The sequence below is a fragment of the Pleurodeles waltl genome, chromosome 3_1 (genome assembly GCF_031143425.1).
Source record: "Pleurodeles waltl isolate 20211129_DDA chromosome 3_1, aPleWal1.hap1.20221129, whole genome shotgun sequence".
In the NCBI taxonomy this organism is placed as follows: Eukaryota; Metazoa; Chordata; class Amphibia; order Caudata; family Salamandridae; genus Pleurodeles; species Pleurodeles waltl.
The window spans coordinates 156073261-156092700 of record NC_090440.1 but is presented as its reverse complement, the minus strand read 5'-3'; the positions used below and the strand labels follow the sequence as shown (position 1 = coordinate 156092700).

Genomic DNA, 19440 nt, shown 5'->3' with positions numbered 1-19440 from the left:
CACAGGAGTACACAACATGGCTAAACACTGCTGGAAATAATGCCTTAATACACTAAGAAAAGCATGGCTTATTCGCTGGACCTACCACTGAAGGAAGACTCTAAATTTAAAGAATTACTGAGCACTATTAACACTAGAATGGCGCAGGGCTAACATTTAAAAGCTTGGTAACTTAATTGATATCTGAACCCTACATACGTTTAACAGCATGAGACAAACAATCAATATTTGTCAGCCAATTTTTGACTCATGGAAATATACTGGGTGTGTAATGTTGTACGGGTGCGGGTTTCAATGTCTTTGCCACCTCTCATCTGTTTAGTCAGCCATAAAAAATTACTATAAAATCTGCTAGTTAGGCTAGTTGATACGTAAAAACAATGAGTGAACCTCCTCTCTGGTAAAATTATATGTTTGTAAGGTTAATTCTACATGTACCACCAGACAACTCAACCATAAGTTCCTGACCTTAAACGTGCACGCCTCTATGTTAAAGTGTAATAAAATTGTTGTAAAAACAGTAACTCTGACTACAACGCCCAGACCAACTGTGTAGATGTAAATACGTTTTTTAAGAATGTTTTTAAACATCACTCACTCTCTCCAATTATTTTTATAGGATGCCAGTGTGCCTCACTGTGCAAGCATTGTCCTGGTATTCTGGTAATGACCCTCGGACAGATGTCACACCGTGAAATCATTGACAAAAACCCAATGTATATAGATCAACTATGACACGCACTATACAAGGCATTTCTTGCCTGCATCTTAAACAATTTACAACTAGCATGAAAACTTCTAAAAATGTTGACTTGCTACAGCCTTACACAACGTCTGAATACCGGGAATCTCTTTAAATGGGGAAGATAAGATTGTCTTTATCACTGCCTGATTTTAATATTCAACATGATTAAATAAGAATCAAGCTTTTAATGTTAAAAAATTATTACAGAAATTTTAACAAATTATGGATTTAAGTATAATACTGTGCAGCTGTAGGTCCTAGTCATTGATTTCATTTGTGTGCATGAAGCACCGCAGACTGTCAATCAGCAGCTTTGACGTGCTCCAGATTACATTTCTACCACATACAAAACATGAGAAAAATAATTAACCCAAAATGCCCACAAACAGTAATGCAGAAGCAGTATTAGAAAATAACCTGGAATTATTTCATTCTAAACCTAAACGAATTGATGTTATTTAATGTTTGGGCCAAGGTGTTAAAGGCACGCACCTACACATTGTAGTAGTCACCTTGTCACTCTGAGTAATTTCACACTTTAAAGTACTAATGCATGCCCATTTTCCTGGAAGTTTTCATAAATAGGCACAGAGCTTTAAACTCAATAGCTTTTTCTGACTTCCCTGAGCTCCACATGCTCAATATTCTATGCAAACTCCACAACACAAATTAATTAATTTGGGCCCAAACATAAGCAATTCAATATTCTTTGTGTTAGACAGATCAAACATATAGTGATATAGCTTTAAACAGGCCAAATAGTATTACTATTTTCAAGCACATAGTTGTATTTTCAAGCACATAGTTGTATGTGTCTGTTCTGAGAATTCACTAACGTTTGCCAAAGCACAACTTCAGAGGGTAAAAAAAACTCTATAGATAATTACTCGTCATGTGGAAGGATTTAATCCTGCTGGACACCTCTTTCTAGAACTCTCGATCCTTGGAGCATCATCAGTATCAAACGTTTATAGTATATAAACAGACTATTACGACTTACCACCTAAGACACACCCAAAGAGGTCTAATTTTTTGGTACGGATTGTCACAAAAAATATCGGTATTGGATAACAGTAATTAAAAAATAGGTATCTGAGACAGGGGGAAATTGACTCCTGTGGCTAGGCTGCTTAGTTTGGAACTTGGTGACATAGATTCTAGTTGTGGCTAGGCCATTTGACTGGAAATCTCAAACCTGTTAATCTCTCCGCGCCTGAGTGGTATACATATATCGAAAGATAATGCAATTCTAAATATCTGTAATGTAACACTGAAATGCAAATGTATATCTGCAACTGTTGTACAGTACTCTGTTGCTACCCGGCCAAGGTCAAACTAAATAAATACACACATACATATATATGCACCTATACATTAGATGAGAAAAGACAAACCTCGGTCCTAAAACTCCCAAACCATACACACTAACTCACAAGTTCACTTTGGATTACGGTGTCAAAAAGTGATCGTTTGTGCTTTGTTTGAACCTGCATTAGTGCCGAACAGTGTTTCGATAAACACAAGAAGACTAGTAAAGGAAAACAATTTGCTTTCAAATCTTTATAAAATGTGTTACACTTCAAAGACAATACATAACGACATTTTGCATTAATGTTTTGTAATCACTGTTTGCTTTCTGAGGAAATGAACACCCTGTAGATAATTTTACTATCAATTTTAAATATCGGTTACATAGAGGTTGACCTTTGTTGTGTAAAAGTAAATGCCAATTAATCTTACTAAACAGTAAATGTGAAGTATATTGATTTTTTAAACTTAATCTTAGTGAATTGCTCAAGCATAATTAACAGTAAAATAAATTTACGACTCCTAATACAATTATTTTACAGAACCTGCCAAAAATATTTGCGACCCATTTTAATTTGCAGGCTTTATTACATCTATTTTCAAAAGCCGTCATTTCTGAACTAAAGCAACACAAAAAGATGATGGATGAGTGCTGAAACTTTTCAAAATGCCCACCACCAGTCACAGATCTGGGGGTGAGTGTTTGAAAGGTTTCAGCACTCCGTCCATCATCCTTTTGTGTTACTTCTGAAATGAAGCTTGGTCGTTTCAAAAGCCAAGTAGCTAATGTCTACTGTCCTGAAGGGTTGCTTGATTTTTCAAAATAATGTAAATGTAGCATTTAAGTCTACTGCATTATGGTGCGGGTTAACCATTTTTCTTGCTCTCATGGTTTTCACTGGAATAGCATACAGAAGCCACCACCCCATTTCAATGCACTTAAGGTTTACCCTTCTTGTGTTGCTGTATGAAAAAGCCGTCAATCGGTTGATTGCAACTCAGAATTCTTGAGCACGTCCCTAATAACTAATACTACCTTAAAGTCATATATTAAGAAACATTTTCTTCATAAATACTATCACTATTATGCAGGGCACAGGCACAAGCAGGGCACGGTCCACCCACTATTTTCAAAAGGCAGACGCCATCCACCTTGCCATATACTTGTGCCTCAAAGTAATATGCTGAATTTGTCCCGGTGTAATGTTTAAACACCGCAACGCATTGAGCAGCGCCTGCACGTTGACTGACTGCCTTCTGAGCAGAAATGTGCAGGCGGCAGAGAGGGGACTTTTTCATTTTAAATTTGAGCTGTAACCAAAACAAAGGCCCACGTTAAGTGGCCATCAGGCCTCCTTTTGTTCTCACTGGAGTTATCAGGAGCCTCACACTTACCTGCAAATGTAATGGCGGGGAAACAAAGGTACATGTCTTGTTGTCACTTCATATGATCTTAAGAGAGGCATTATTTTGACTTTGGTAAGTCCCTGGATTTTAGAGATGCATGCACTGTAAGAATGTCAGATATGCTGGTCTGTTCCTGCATTTACACAAATAGCAATTGAAATATCACTATTTTATTGAATTTCTTTTATAGCGCTACTTATCCCAATGCAGGGTTTCAGAGAGCTTTACATCGCATGTGCGCATTATACATTGACAATCATATAAAGTGCAAATCTATGTACAGGATGTCTAGGAGTTGCATGTCCTTCATAGCTCACTGTGCTATATTAGGATTACAATTTATGAACAGCAAGTAACAAAAGGATCTCTGTGTAAGAGCAGTAACCCATTTACCTTTCTACATAAAATAAAAATCTGCCATGATGTGCTTTGCATGAGACATGTTAACCCTCTATGCTACTTTGATTTAAAAATGGGACTAGACAAGAGACACATCTGTCCAGCAAACGTGTTAACCACCAGAGTTATTTTACCATTATTATTACCTGAGATTCACAGAGCATACCAAACTCTCTGGAACAGGTGCCTTAACCCTAGAAGATGTTTTAAAATGCAGTCTTGGCAATAAATCTGTCCTGCTTAATTGGTTGCAAAGTTTCTCCTTGTGTCAGTTTCTTTGTGGGAGAGATTTAAAAAAAAAAAAAAAAAATGTTGAATTTGAAGCCCAGATTCTGTGCCGAGGTTGTGTCACATATGTGAGGTTTTACGATCAGATGTCACTTCTTGTGATGTCACTTCCTCTGAGGTTATGGGTTGTAATGCCACTTTCCTGTGATACCACTTGCGATGTCACATGCTATGATATCAAGCACCATGATGTCACCTGTATACTGTCTAACTTGGTTAGTCCTCCCACCTATTATATTTTTTTTAGGACTTGTGCTCTATTATGAAGGTATCCCTAGGTTCATGCTTGCCTTTACAAAAACAACATGGGAAGCTTTGCCACTGCTCGTTCCTAACATCTGCCAAGTACACTGTTATCTAGCATCAGCCATTAATTCGACGAAGATGCATTATTTTAGAATAGTAATCAAATAATGAAGCAGGCTGCCTAGGTTGTTGGGCGAAGGTTTGTCCTTATTTTTTAAAACCTCACACCTTCTCAGAGAGAATATCCAGAAACTGCAAAGGATATGGCATGGTATTGTATAGTCTGGATTGTTTATTTTGATTTTTGGGTTCAATTAACTTTAGTATAAGTTACCACCCACAGGTGCCCACCATACATAAGTTGGAGCCCCAAGTGCACCCCTGGAGAATAATACTAATGCATATGCACTGTCACCAGCATGCCATGAGAGAACAGAGGGTGACTCAAACTAGTATTCAGCCACTGCAACTCTGGTAGGTCTCATTTCAGTCTTTATAATCAGCCAGGATAAACAGTTCCACAATAGAGTGTCACATTTATCCCCTGTTTGTAGCTCCAATGCCTACGCAGGTGGCACATGTCGGGCCTTTTAGAGCACTCCAACATGTCTTGCTCCTTGCAAGCTAACCAAAAGACCCTTTTGACACTACGTGGGCTAGAAACACCAAGGCACAGCCTGGAACAGGCCTTTTTCAGCTCCGTTTCTCGTGTCCTAGGCTTTCTAAAGTCAAGCCGCCACATCACCCTTGCTTAACCTGGGCAGGTGTACAAAAATACTATAATAATGTCCTAGTGTATCCTGAATGATCTTCATAGAGGAACCCATCAGGGTTGCCCCCTATCACCGCTGATTTATGCCTTGGTACTGGAGCCACTGGTGGCCTGCATCTGACAGGATCCTTTAGTACACGGGTTACAGTAGGATAATCAGTGGGAGGACAGAATCTCCCTATATGTGTATGACATTTTGCTCTATTTGATGGACGCAGTTCCTACACTGGACAGACTGATGCAGATCAGCATTAGTTTCGGCCACTCTTCCGGTTACACTATTAACTGGAAAAAATCCTTAATTTACCTCCTGAAGGGCCGGGCTCCAAGACAGCCCCATGACTGAGGCCACAAAAGCGATGGAGGAATTTTATTACTTTAGCATATTAATTACTACTGACCCAGACTTGTTTTTTAGCAAAACCCTTTTCTCACCACTGGATAGGCTGCAACAGAATAGCACTGTAAGTTGCTGCCACTGTCACTACCTGGCAGAGCCGCCCTCTTCAAAATAATATCCCTGTCCAGATTCCTTTTTGCCCTAAACAACACGTCAGTGCAAGACTCATTTTTCAAACTAAGTTTCAAGGGAAGTTAAAACACTGCTTTGGATAGGGGCTTGGCAAGGATTGCACTACAAAAGCTCACAGGGGGTGGTCGGGTGGGGGGATGAGGGGGGTGATGTGTGGAGCATTTCCCTCCCTGATATATAGAATTATTACTGGGCTGCACAACTTACCACTATCGACAACTGGGTCTTTTTGCCCCCCAACGAGCCCTCGATTCGGATGGATAGGTTGATAATGAAGCTGGGGGGGTACCTTTGGGCTCTCATAGGTAAGGCTAGGAATGCTGCCTTCTACAGTCCGACAGCAACAGTAGTCGCACTCTGGCACACAGCCACGAAGACCTTACGGTGGAAAGATGCGCTCACACATCTCACGCCCCTGTGGGACATGGCCCATTAGGTACTTTGAGAGAACAACCAGGGTTTAATAAATGGGATTTGATAGGCCTCTCTCAAAGGAGACCTCTGGGGTCAGGGAGATGTTTGCCCATGGGCAGATCTACAACAAAACCACCAACTAGCCCCCTCTGAGATATTCCGATATTTGCAAATACGACAAGCAATCAAAGCGTTGTTTTCGAATGGATCAGAGCTCCCTGAATCTTCTCGCCTAGAAGACCGGCTGTTGGACACGTACATGCCACAGAAAGCCACGTCCCTAACATACAGGTTACCTAATAAGCTGTCTGACACTATGCAGCACCTGAGGGAGCAATGGGCCTAGGACCTAGCAGAATTACAAAACGAAGAATGGGAGAATGCTTTGGCATTTCCAAAAGAGGTGGGTACATGGATGGGATTCTACTTAATCCAATTAAAAATTCTGCTTTACTCCTACTACACCACAACATCCCTAGTTAAGATGGGTAGCATGGCAGCAGAGAGTTTCTGGCGAGTCTGTGGGGGATTTGGTATGTTTTATGATATTATTTTGGAATGCCCGATTATACAGGTCTTCTGGACAGTGGGAGTGGTCTGTATGAATGAGGAGCATGAGTGTGCAATGATGCCTTAGCGAAATGCACACAGATCTAAACCGCACACGCAGATGTTGTGGACCTGGGGACTGACAGAAGCGAAACGTAACATAGTGGGATTATAGGGAGCGGAACAAGTACCACTGTTGGGATATGGATTAGTGTATGGTTGCTGAGCGAATGGTGTATGAAGACTAGGGCTGCCCCGAAAAATGGAATGCATATAGGAGGTAACATGTAATGACACTGCCTCCACAGTGCCAATAGAATAGCGATCAGGTCTCATTGTACCCCTCATTGTTGTTGACGGATTAAAGTACTGGGAATTAAGTATTGTCTGAACAGCTGAGCAACAGTCTGTTTGCTTGATTACTCCAATGTCAGTGCTCAGCTATGTCTTGCTTACTACATCATCAAAAAAAAGTGTTTTGTTTTTTTTAAAAATAATTTCCTGGCATCATGAGCCAGTTTACAAAGCATCACTCTTCTGGGTGGCTCTCTGACATTTCCAGAAACTCATGCTATTAAATGTGGCCCCAGCCATCTTCAGCCATCCTCTAGTTTTAGACCAAGAATATTAAAGTTCCCATGTTAAAATAAATATGATACATTTAGCCTAATTCAATTCCCAGGGAGCTATATTTAAATTATTTGGACAAGAAACCAACATATCACTTTTATAAAGATTATTTTCCTGGAGGGGAGGGTTTGTGTTAGCAGTATGTCAAGAAATTAGTTATAGTGGATTATCTAGGAACTTAGGATCATTCTTAAAATCCTTGCCTTTTGAACACAGAACCCAGCCTGTTAACAGAGGAACTTAGGATCATTCTTAAAATACTTGCCTTTTGAACACAGAACCCAGCCTGTTAACAGACAGTTAACACCTGAGGACATTAAGTTGAGGAGTTCTGTAGGCCTTGTATATACCACAATATGTGCCAATAGTGCTTTTGAAAATGCTCTATTAGTCCTTTATGGATTTCTACTGCCTAACACAGAAAGCGAACGCAATTGAACCAGGACCAGTCTTCCAAATTATGAAATATCACTCAGTGTTGCTACTCTTACGAGCAGTGTTGCCACAGTCTTCAAGACCTGAAACATGCACTCCAGGTCAGCAGTTCATTTTAACTTTCACAACCTCTCCACATATTATACTCAAACTGTTGCCTGGGTTGGCAGTTTTATCACACTAGAACTAACTGGAATTCACTATTCTACAGGTCTATAGGTGATCGTTTCTATGCAATCAAGAGCCACAATGTGCCATTCACTATTCCACATGGCTATTGTCTTAAGCTGACTCAGCTCTTGAATCTCCCTCCCATGTCCATTGATTTAACGGTTGCATTAGCCTGTCTGTACCTGAGCGTTTTCAGTGGAATGCATACTAATGAAAGGGCTGGTGTTGTAGCTTTATAGTCGGTGTTTCCCAATGTTATTAGTATAGCCTCTAAAAATAGCTTATATCAATAAGCAGCAAATTCCTAATCATTTAAGAGCCACCAGACACAGAGGACAGTGGTCCAGTTTCAAAAAAACTAGGAAGGAAATGTCACCTTTGAGCTGGAGTATGGTAAAACGCAGTACATGTAGGAGTTGTGGGAGTCACCATGATAGCATACTGTTCACTGCAAAAGAGCAACAGGCTTTCAATTTTGAATCTGTGCTTTTTACCAGAATCTAATGCATATAATAAAAGAAAACATAACAATCAACATCCCAAGACATATGAGAGGTGGGGAAATCAAACACAAGCAGATCATTTGCCCTAACTGATGGAAGAAATAATGTAGATGGGCGTTCTGTTTAGCAAAAGCACACTAATCACTTTTTTAGGTCTTCATACCCAAAATTAAGAGTCCTTCGAGCACTTGACGTAGCGCTGATTCTATCAGATGAGGGACTTGGGAGGACAGGGCGTCCAGGAGACATCTTCTTCACTTCCCAGGCCAATGATGTTGGTCTGCAAATAAAACACATATTGTAGAAAGGAGGACAGTATTCTGGAAATTCAAGTTTAACAATAACGGTTTTCTGTTCAAACGTTTTGTGATAAAATGGATAAACAAAGGTCTTATTTTTATTGCCCTTTGGCATATCCAAGATTTGCCCACTGCTATATAGCTTTTAGATAACAGAATAGCATTAACTCTTTCAGAATTCAAGACAGAGTTATGTCAAATCATTGATGAAGATTTTTTTGCAGGTTCTTATCAAGCATGTACATGATATGTTTTTTCAATATTTACACATATGTATCAATAGTTCCAAGTCTTGCAATCAATCAACACCGCGCAGAATTATCTGAGCCGGTGAACTGCCAAGTGAGACAATTTTTTAAAAATTATGTAAGAACGCAGATACTCTCATAAAGAGTAGCAAGATCACTAATGCATCACTGTAAATCTGTGTTACTCACAAAACCAGCAATATCAACATGTTTTGCTAGTGAGTCGAGCTTTTCCAATGACGTGTGATCACCTGATCTAAAAGCATCTTCTTTATGGAATTCCACCAAAGGTCTATTAGCAGACGTGGAATAATTACTTATAAATAACATCACATGTGAAGACACACAAACGCTTATATTTACACAAATATAGAGCAATACTGTGCTAACACTGCAAACTAAGAAGCACACTCAAAGTACTATTGTGTAGCAGAAGTGGAATAATGTTTCCAACTAGATTTTTGGCAGTTTACAGTTTTAATACAATTAAAAAAAGAGCAAAGCATTTAGTAAGTGGTATCACCCTGGTAACACCTAACTACTGTACCAGGTCTAGTGTGGGTATACTATGAAGTTGCAGACTTGTAAGATGCCTTCCCATGTCGGGAGTATGGCCTTTGGACACTTTATCTCACTAGCATTGACATGTTGATGTCATGAAATAAAATGTTTTATTGTTTTCATTGTCAGTATGACATTATAAGGTTCTTGTATGCCCATATCTAAATCAGAGAATATTTTAAGCAGTAAAACAATAGGCTACTCTGTAGATTACGTCAAAGAAGGGAAGTGGAATTTGAAGAGTGAGCCTTTGCCCGAAGACAATTTAATAAGCTATTGGGTTTTGACTAGTGTTTCTACTTAAAAGGTCAGCTAATCGAAAAGTACATGTTTCCATGGCAGTTTTGCCTTTTATAGATTGACTTTAGAGGTGTAGAGAAGGGGTTAGTCAACCACTAACAACATATTTATGCCCTAGGACTATCCCGGTGGAGATATATTTGCCAGGAGATTGTGTCGCTTTCAGAAACAATTTTATAACACCAACTTGACAGCAGAAATATATGCTACAATCACCACACGGTACTCTAATATATCGCAGAAACTGTAGCGTGAGTGGGAATGAGGTTTACAAGCTTGTTACGGAATCTTGCAAAAGCGGGCATAGCAGAGTGGATCGTGTACAAAAAAATGTTCTGTACATAACTACATTTGTCATACACATCTAGCTGTCTGGTAAAACACAAAAAGACCAATGAAATCTCAGTCAAAGCCTTGTACAGCTTATGAGTCTAGCTACTGTTCCATTAACGGTTTTGGCAAATAGCCCAAGGAAGAAACCACAGTAACGATGTGGCACACCAATAGCTCAAAGTACAGCTCAAATTGTTGCAGTAGTAATATCAGCAGGAAGGACCAGAGTAGACATGTTGGTAGTAGAAGACATGTAAGCTGAAGAAGGCACGTTTGTTGCTACACTATTAACTTGGGGCAAGAACATCAACTGAATGCGACTCTATAATCATCCACCTAATGCTTTTACAAGGGGCGTTCACAAAATGGTGGCCAAGTTAAGGGCAACTGAGGTGGAATCCACACGGCTGAGGTAGAGGCCCCTGCCCATTTGGCTGCAGAACTTGCATCCAAATAATAGTGTTCTGATAATATCCAAGAGGCAGGTTAACTGGCTATTTATGCAGCACCTATTCCACCAGTGGGTACCATAGATTGACAAAGGTACTAAAAGAAAGGCTATTTTTCCCAGATTTCTTTCTTTAGGTAGGGAAGGCAATAGGAAAAAATAATTAATAAATGTTAAATTAAATTCTGCACTTTGTTTCAATAATTAATTACAATTGTTAACTAAAATCGTCTTTAAAAACATACAACCATAATATACAGCTATAATCCAATTTAAAAAAACATACAGGTGTAGTTTTTGGATGACATACCATATTACACTTCAAAATACAACATCAACATTTTACATAAGCATTTTAATCAACTATGAAAAATAATCATTAGAAAACGTATACAAGTCATGGTACTTTATACAATGTTTTTGAAGTAATCAAAAATATTTTAATACTAATACATAAGTAAATGTTTTTCACATGATACACCATTTTAATAAGAAAAACAATAGTAAAAGCATGCTAACTGTGATACATTACATTGGGGAATTTGTTTTAGGAAAAATTACAAAAACAAAATATATTTCTTATTTTTTTTTAAATAACAGAATTATATTTTTTTAAGAAAGCTTTTTAACACAATGCTATTTAATGCTAAAAATATGTTTTGTTTGTTTTCATGGTCATTGTTTTCTTTACATTGTCTCCATTGTGTGCCAGTATGAGGCAGCTATTTTCCGCACTGCAGATAAATGATGCAGAGCTTTCTGGGTGAAAAAGTAACTCAAGTAAGACATTTACACTTCTATTGCAATATTTATAAGAATTACACCATCTATTCTTACTTATTGGGGTGGGTTTGGTAGGAATTATTTTGTAATAAAAAGAAAAATACTTCACACTGGGTAATTTAAATACAGAATTTTCTTTGGTGGGAATATCAATATATTTAAATGTATACATTTGTCCACTAGTAGACTAGGGTGGAGTGAGATTTTTTTTAATGTTTGGAGAGGAGTAAAGCTTTTTAACGTGTTGAATAACACCATTTTAATGATAGGAAAATTGAGCATTTTGAATTGAAGGGAAATTTTGTGGGACAAGGGTTTGATGGAACCTATCCTGAAATCAAAATCTTTCCAACACGCTCACTTTAATTTTTTAGGCCTATGTTTGCGTACAGGGATATTTTGGACCTGATGCATCAAAGGTATTTTCCCATTCTATTTCTACTTGGAATGTGCGGATACATAAGGGCCTTTATTTTTAGAAGAATGGTCTTTAAAAGCTGGGGGGGGGGGGGGGGGTTTAAAAGACTGGAAACCCTCACCGCCCCTCCTTTATTTCACATTATAGGTGAGACATTGTATTTTTTTTTTTAGGTATTCAAAGCCATGGATTAATTTGCATGGTTTGGGTTATTGTTTTGTTCTACCCGCTCCTTTTCTTGTCCTCTTCTAACTGAATAAGCAATTTACCTTTGGTAGCGGGCTCCTTTTGGTGGATACTCTATCTAACCACAGAATAATCACTTTTCATAATATCTCCAGGCATAAGACTAAACCTGATTTTTCAACAGCAATGGCTCAAGCACACATATAGGTCAGTGGACCAGTCATGACTGACTGGTGATGACATTGCCCAAAATTAACTCAGGACCTTTTTACAGACACCCGAGCCCACTCCAAAGAATGGGGAAGTGGGAAGGCAGTGAGGATTCTAAGATAGAGTATCTACTAGAAAGAGCATTAGCAAAGCTATGTAACTTGCTCTTTTGATGGAACATTAAACCACAAATTCCTCACCTTTTTAATATATACCCAAGTACCATCCCTTGTACGGTAGAGGGTTTGTGAAGTAGACTCATATCAAAAAGTCCAGCAGAACCGAATGGGAAAAATGACCCTCTCTGCAGACTTGACTGTTGAGACAGTAGTGCTTCATGAATGCATGCACAGATGTACACACAGCAGCCTGCAGATGTCCACTACAGAAATATCCCTAGCTAATGTCATCAAATCACCTTTGGCTCTGGTGGCATGAACCTGTAGACCCTGAGAGGGATCCTTCATGGCCAAGGCAGAACATGTCTTGTTGTTAAGGACAACCTATCTTTACAATATTTTTTAGCACCAGCAAAATCTACAAAAAGTTGGTTGCCGACTTGTTACTTATTTTGAGCACTCTATGTAAAAATTGAGGGCTATCCTCCGATCAAGCCAGTGAAGGCTTGAATAAAAATACAACTTCGTCTCGCGCCATAGAGTGGGATGCCCACAATGCGGTAATACGAGGACACTGCCTTGCGGCCACAGTGGGAGGAAGAAGGACACTCACCAAAGAACTACAAGCTTTGGAAGTCAAGCTCCACAAAACGGAGATTGAGGTTTCCAGAAACATGTCCACACTGGCAGCACTGAATTTGCTTAGAGCTGCCCATAGAGAAGCAGACACTAGACTATGTAAGCATGATTACAGACACTACATGACACGTCAACACACTGAGGGGGATAGATCAGGTAGACTGCTGGCGTGGCTGACTCGCCAATCCTCGCAACCCTCGTCCATTGGTGCGATACGCTTGAACTCCAACTACATTATCAATACCCAAGTAGGAATTAACAAAGCCTTCTCTACATACTATTGTGCCCTATATACGTTTCCTTCCCCCCCCATCGGAGCAGCAACCAGTTGACATATTATCACTCGTTTTCCAAAACCAACACATTATTGATAATGCAGGCACATTAGACGGTCCCATTACTATAGAAGAACTGCGCTCAGCTCTGTCACAAATGGCACGCAGCAAAACCCCTGGCTCAGACGGCCTACCGGTAGAGTATTTTAACTCCCATGCTACTCACCTCCTACAACCACTCAGAGGTATTCAACAAAGCGCGCAATAAATTACGATTGCCAGACTCCATGCACGAAGCCCTGATAGTCGTCCTTCCAAAGGCGGGTTGTGACCCTCTTGACGTTAAATCATACAGGCCGCTCTCTCTACTAAACACAGACTGCAAACTACTTGGAAAAATATTGGCAAATAGGCTACTCCCCCACCTGCCAAGCTTAATACACTCTGATCAGTCTGGCTTTATTCCAGGAAGAAGCACCTTCTTAAATATTAGGAGACTGATCCACATAATGCACAGCAACACAGAACCAGAAGCGGTGGCCCTCTCCCTAGATATTGAAAAAGCGTTCGATACGTTGAGCTGGGACTATCTTATATGTACACTCAAAGCGTTTGGATTCGGCCCCGGCTTCATTAGATGGATCAAAACGCTCTACTCCAAACCCACAGCCCGAGTCAAAAATGGACGAGCTATCTCTGAAGCATTCAACGTAGGCAGAGGTACCAGACAAGGTTGTCCATTATCCCCTTTATTATTCGCTATAGCCATGGAGCCATTAGCAATTAAGCTACGTAGCTACGCACACATATGGGGCATCACTGAATTTAATACACATCATATTATATCCTTATACGCAGATGATGCCCTGATATACCTGCATAAGCACTCCACCTCTATGGGCGGTGTGACTAATACTGGACTCCTTCGCACTCGCCTCTGGACTACGTGTCAATTGGTCCAAGTCAAGTATTTTCCCTCTCACCCCATACCAATCGACCTTGATATGATACTACCGCAATATCAACTGCCATGGTCACACACTACCTTTAAATACCTCAGGATACAAATTTACCACTCCATAGCCGACCTGAAAGAGGGCAACATTGACAGGGCACTCAGTTCCACCCGTAGCTCATTGTCGTTCTGGAGCTCACTTCCCCTATCCCCCATGGGTCGGGTAGCAATAGCCAAAATGCTTATCCTTCCCAGGTTCCTGTACTATTTTACCGCCCTTCCATTATGCCTACCACACTCGTTCTTTCACAAACTGCACTCATTATTAACCGACCTGCTCTGGGGCAAAGATAGACGCAGGGTAGCGTTATCCATAACACAATATCCGCAAGAAGCGGGCGGACTAGGCATGCCTAATTTTGAAATATACTATACAGCTGCCCAGCTGTTGTGGCTATCCACATGGCTCAGGGAAACTCCCCCCCCCACCGAAAGCATAATGCTGCAGGCACATACAGCCCCACAAATGGTACTGACCTCGTTTTTATCCGGCCCTAACCGCCTATCGTCAAAACCCATATTGTTGGCAGCAGCTAGATTATGCTGGCGTAGATATGTTCAAAGTAGGTCCCCCTTACCTCCTTATTTCCCTCTGTTACCGCTATCTCAACTGCCGGGCACCCGAACACTCATTACACCACGATACACGCGTCATAAGTACATTGAATGTGGGCGATTACTACTCTAGCTCCACAATGCGCACCTTCGCAGAACTAGTGGCCGATGGGGCTATGCACACTGGAGCCTTTTTGACATATAGCGCCACTAAACGGCTACTCAATAACTTATGGGGCTCTGGCAACAACGAGCCATCCGAGTCCCAATTACTCACCACTATCCTTATCATAGGAAGCACAAAAGGCATCATAATTAAACTATATAAAGTGCTTCTAGCTGAAGTCTGCCCTGCCTTGCCGCTTGCTAAAGCACGCTGGGACTCCGTCCTCCCTTCACCACTACCACAAAAAACTTGGGTCGCGGCTCTTAAAACGATCAAGTCAATATCCCGCAATCCCAGATTGCGTTACACCCAACTCAATTATATTCACCACTCATAGCTATCCCCGGCCCGCATCCAAAGAATATACCCAAACACAAACCTGGTATGTCCCAGATGCGCTACTCCAGGAGCAGACTTTTACCACATGGTTTGGAGCTGCCATTCAATAAACTTGGCCTGGCACCGCATTACGGACGACACAGCAGACATTTCGTCCCACACTCTGTTACCCACCCCAGACTCTTGTCTATTTGGCATACGACACCGCACCAAAGGCGATAAACATCTACACAGATTCATCGATCTAGCATTTGTTGTCTTCAAGAGCCTAATTGCCACGCACTGAAAGGCCCCACACGTTCCCTCTCATTCTGCCTGGCTCTGTGACTTACACAGTCGCTCACAGGCTGAAGCTCAAACATTACGCTTATTACAACATAAAGGCCTAATACAAGCTGGTGCCGAAGTCTGGGATACTTTTGTGGTAGCAATAGAAGCCAGGGATGACACATACCCCCCCCTAAACTAGCAACTGTATATGTATTATCTCTTTTCTCAATATTCATACCACGCCACCCCTGGTTGCCCCCCCCCCCATCACTCACTTTCTATATTAATTTCTCCACCTCCCTCCTTAATGTAACAACAAAACGTGCTTTCCCTACATCCACGCTCATGCAACCCACGTCTAGCCTTGCTCACTACTCTACTGGCTCCGAGCCCCTTTTTGTCCTGCGACGCCGGAGAAAACACAAGAGGCTGCACCACCTCAATCACCGACGCCTGACCAGGCGAAGTCGGTGACGCCGGAGAGGGCAACGGCGTCGATGGATGCGGCGTGACCGTGGGGCTGACCTCCCAAGTCCTCAGACGCCGAGCCGAAGGTGACCTCGAACGAGACTCCTTGCTGGAATGACGTCGTGAGTCTCTACGGCGCCGGGAGTCTCGATGACGCCGGTGAGACCTTGGCGAAGAAGACTTCTTATGATGTTTCTCCTTCTTCTTTGACTTTGCCATGAATAACTTGGCCTCACGCTCTTTGAGGGCCTTCGGATTCATGTGTTGACATGAATCGCAAGTCGAGACGTCGTGGTCGGAGCTCAAACACCATAGACAGTCGGAGTGAGGATCTGTAACTGACATCTTGCCCCCACACTCTCGACAGGGCTTGAAACCCGACTTCCTCTGAGACATTATTACCGCAGAGAAGACTACGCAGCAGACAATACACTGTAACCACGAAGGTAACAGTAGCTCCCTCGAAGATAACCGTTTCGAATGCACGGAAAAAAGGGAACTGTCATCGGCACGTCGGCGAGGACCTCTTATTGCCTGTATGACGTCAGACGGCGTCGCGTGGGCTAGAGTGACGTCCTCGTCGACGTGCAGAGACTAGTAAGAAGATTTCCGTCGAATGCTGGCGCCATGGGAGTATTCATTAGGTGAGGAATCCACAGGTAGTTGTATCCATCAGAATCAATATTTCAACCATGGCCTCACGGCTCCCATACGCAGCAGTTGTATCTTTTTGGTTTTTTCCCCCCCCATCCTCCAATTGGTGTAGCCAGCACCATGTGTGATATCAGCATTCTTTATTTGGTACTCAGTTGTGACTTTAACCACTTGTTGCAAAGTTTCAAGTTGTATTTCAGTATTTTATTGCACTGTACAAGCTTATAAATGAGCATAAACAGTTCGCAAAATTATTAATAGCAAAATGTACTGTTGTGCATAATGATTAATAAACAGATTAAAAAAAAAAAAAAAGGCCAGTGAAGGCTTTCCAGCTCTCGCGAGATGTGGAAAAGAAAGAGCAGGCAGGGTGATAGACTGACCCACATAGAAAGGCTATGCAACCTTTGATAGAAAGGAAGTGCTAGTTCTCAGAACTGATTTGTCAAGAAAGGAAGCAGTATAATTAAATTGCACTGAGGGTGCTTGCAGCTAAGAAGAGAAGAGATAGAAATAAGAAAAACTTTCTTGATGGCTATGGAATGTCATCTATATTAAAAACAGAAATTAAAGTCCCATTGAAGTATAACGAAGATCCTTGGTGGGGACCTATCCATTAATCCTTTTAAGAAGCTCATCACAGTGAGTGACCAAAAGAAAGTTGGCGAGGCAACAACATAAGGACCAAAATGTAGCCTTTACCTGTGGCAACAGCAAAGATTAGCAGAGCAAAAAAGAAAGCGAACAACAGAACATCAGGTACTTTGTCTCTAAAAAGTTAGCATAGTAAGGGAAGATTTGTCTCTGGCAAAAGGGTTATTTTGCCAGGACGGCGTGGCAGTGCAAAACCGCACACACAGGCTGTGCAATGGCAGGCCTGAGCCATAGTTAGGTGGCTGCGTAAGTGGGTGACACCATCAGTGCTGCAAGCCCACTAGTAGCGTATCATTTACACTCCCTGGGTACCTGTAATACCCCTTTACCTAACAATAAGGTAGGCTCTGAACAACCCAGAGGGCAAAGCGTTATGTATTTAAAATGCAAGACATGCCATTATGGCATGAGAGGCAAGACATCACATTTTACATGTCCTGGTAGTGAAAATCTCTTAAATTAGATTTTCCACTACTGAAAGGCTTAGCTCTCCTATAGGATAACATTGGACTTGCCTTATTACATTTTATAAATGTATATTCCAAAGGGGAGGTGAACATTTCTTTAAGTTTGGTGTCTCTGAATCACAATTTAAAATCATAATTTACAGTGAAGTCGGATTCTAAATTGCAATTCTGAAATTTGCCACTTTTAGAAATTTAGCATTTTCCTGCTTGAGGGATTTTGTGCCTACCAACCTATCTCTGGTCACATCATTGGACTTTGTGTATTTCCCCTAGACAGCCACACACAATGGGAGCTTAGGTGTGACTTCATCGGCCCTCCTGGGCAGGATGGGAGGGAGGAGCTGGACCCAGCCTCACATACATCTGAATAGGCTGTGCCATGTTCCCACACAAAGAGCTGCATAACCCCTGTAGTTAGTCTAGAAGCAGGGCAGGGAGGGCTGGGCATCTGTGCACTTCAAAGGGATTTCTGTGAAGTCTCCCTCACTTCAAAGGCACCACGGGATTCAAAAACTAGACCTCAGATACCACCACTTCAGTACACTTCTGGACTTTTGGATAACTCTGCCAGGAAGAAGGACTGCTGTGCTGCTGAAGGGCTACCACTTTGCTGGACTGCACTCTGCTGGACTCCTGCTTTTCTCACCTGTTGCCTGCTTACCTCTGCCTGGGTGAGAAGGACTGGACCTGCATCACTTGAACCCAGAGTCACTCCAAGGCCTAGGTGACTGGCCTCCTAATTTGTCGTCTCATGGACATAACAGACTTCTAACCACCCTACCCCTGCACCTGGATCTCTGCCACCTGTGAGTCTGCCCTGCCAAATCGTGTCACCCCAGTCCTCGAACCTTGGAAGTGGGCCTGAGGTGCTTAGCAGTGCAACAGACATCCTCTCTACTGAGCAATTAGCATCCAAGCAGAATCAATGCATCTCCTAGGATGAGGGAGGCATTCTCAAGCAGAACTGACACACTGCAGCTGCTGCATGGACTGTGACTGTCACAAAAAGACTAGCAATCACCGCTGCATATCTGAAGCTTGGATTCAACACATCTACTTTGGAACAGCTCTGTTTTTCCCAGCCCAAACTCCTCACTACTCCAGTTGACGGCAGCCTTGACAACGATGCTAGAACTCTGCATCGCAGCTTCATGGCTCATCGGAACTGACACATCACCTCAACTATACAATTCATCCTCGTCATCAGCCTTCGCATCACAAGCCCTGTTGACAGAACCTTGAAGCAACAGGATCTCGCACCACAGCCTAGCCGCATCTAGGAACCGATGCATCACCTCGGCAAAGTATCTTCAACATGAATCCACACATTGCTCCGCAGCCATGATTTAAGGTACTTTGTTCAGAGGGCCTAACTGGGCCACTGAAACTGGCCCACACTCCATCACAATCGGCCTGAACTTGTGACTTTGTCCCAGTCCAGTGCGACCAGCTATCCCCCAACAGCAGTTTGTGCTCTTGGCACCATTTTTACTTAGAACTTTGAAATTCAATATCTCCAGTTCTACTAATTGAATTTTTGTCATTGTGGTCTTCTTTTATTTGTTAAATTCAGAATATTTTATCCAACATGGTGTAGAATTTTTTGTGTGTTGGTTTTCACTGTTTTACTGTTT

General features: G+C 41.6%; 1 protein-coding gene across 2 annotated transcripts in view; it reads right to left on the bottom strand.

The window, feature by feature from the left end:
• Positions 1-19440, bottom strand: part of SCAPER (S-phase cyclin A associated protein in the ER) — a 2262878-nt gene that overhangs the window by 1832855 nt on the left and 410583 nt on the right. For both annotated transcript variants that reach the window (XM_069222023.1, XM_069222024.1), the window contains exon 8: positions 8563-8679. In XM_069222023.1, the coding sequence (XP_069078124.1) occupies positions 8563-8679 (117 nt within the window). The remainder of the gene's footprint in view (positions 1-8562; positions 8680-19440) is intronic.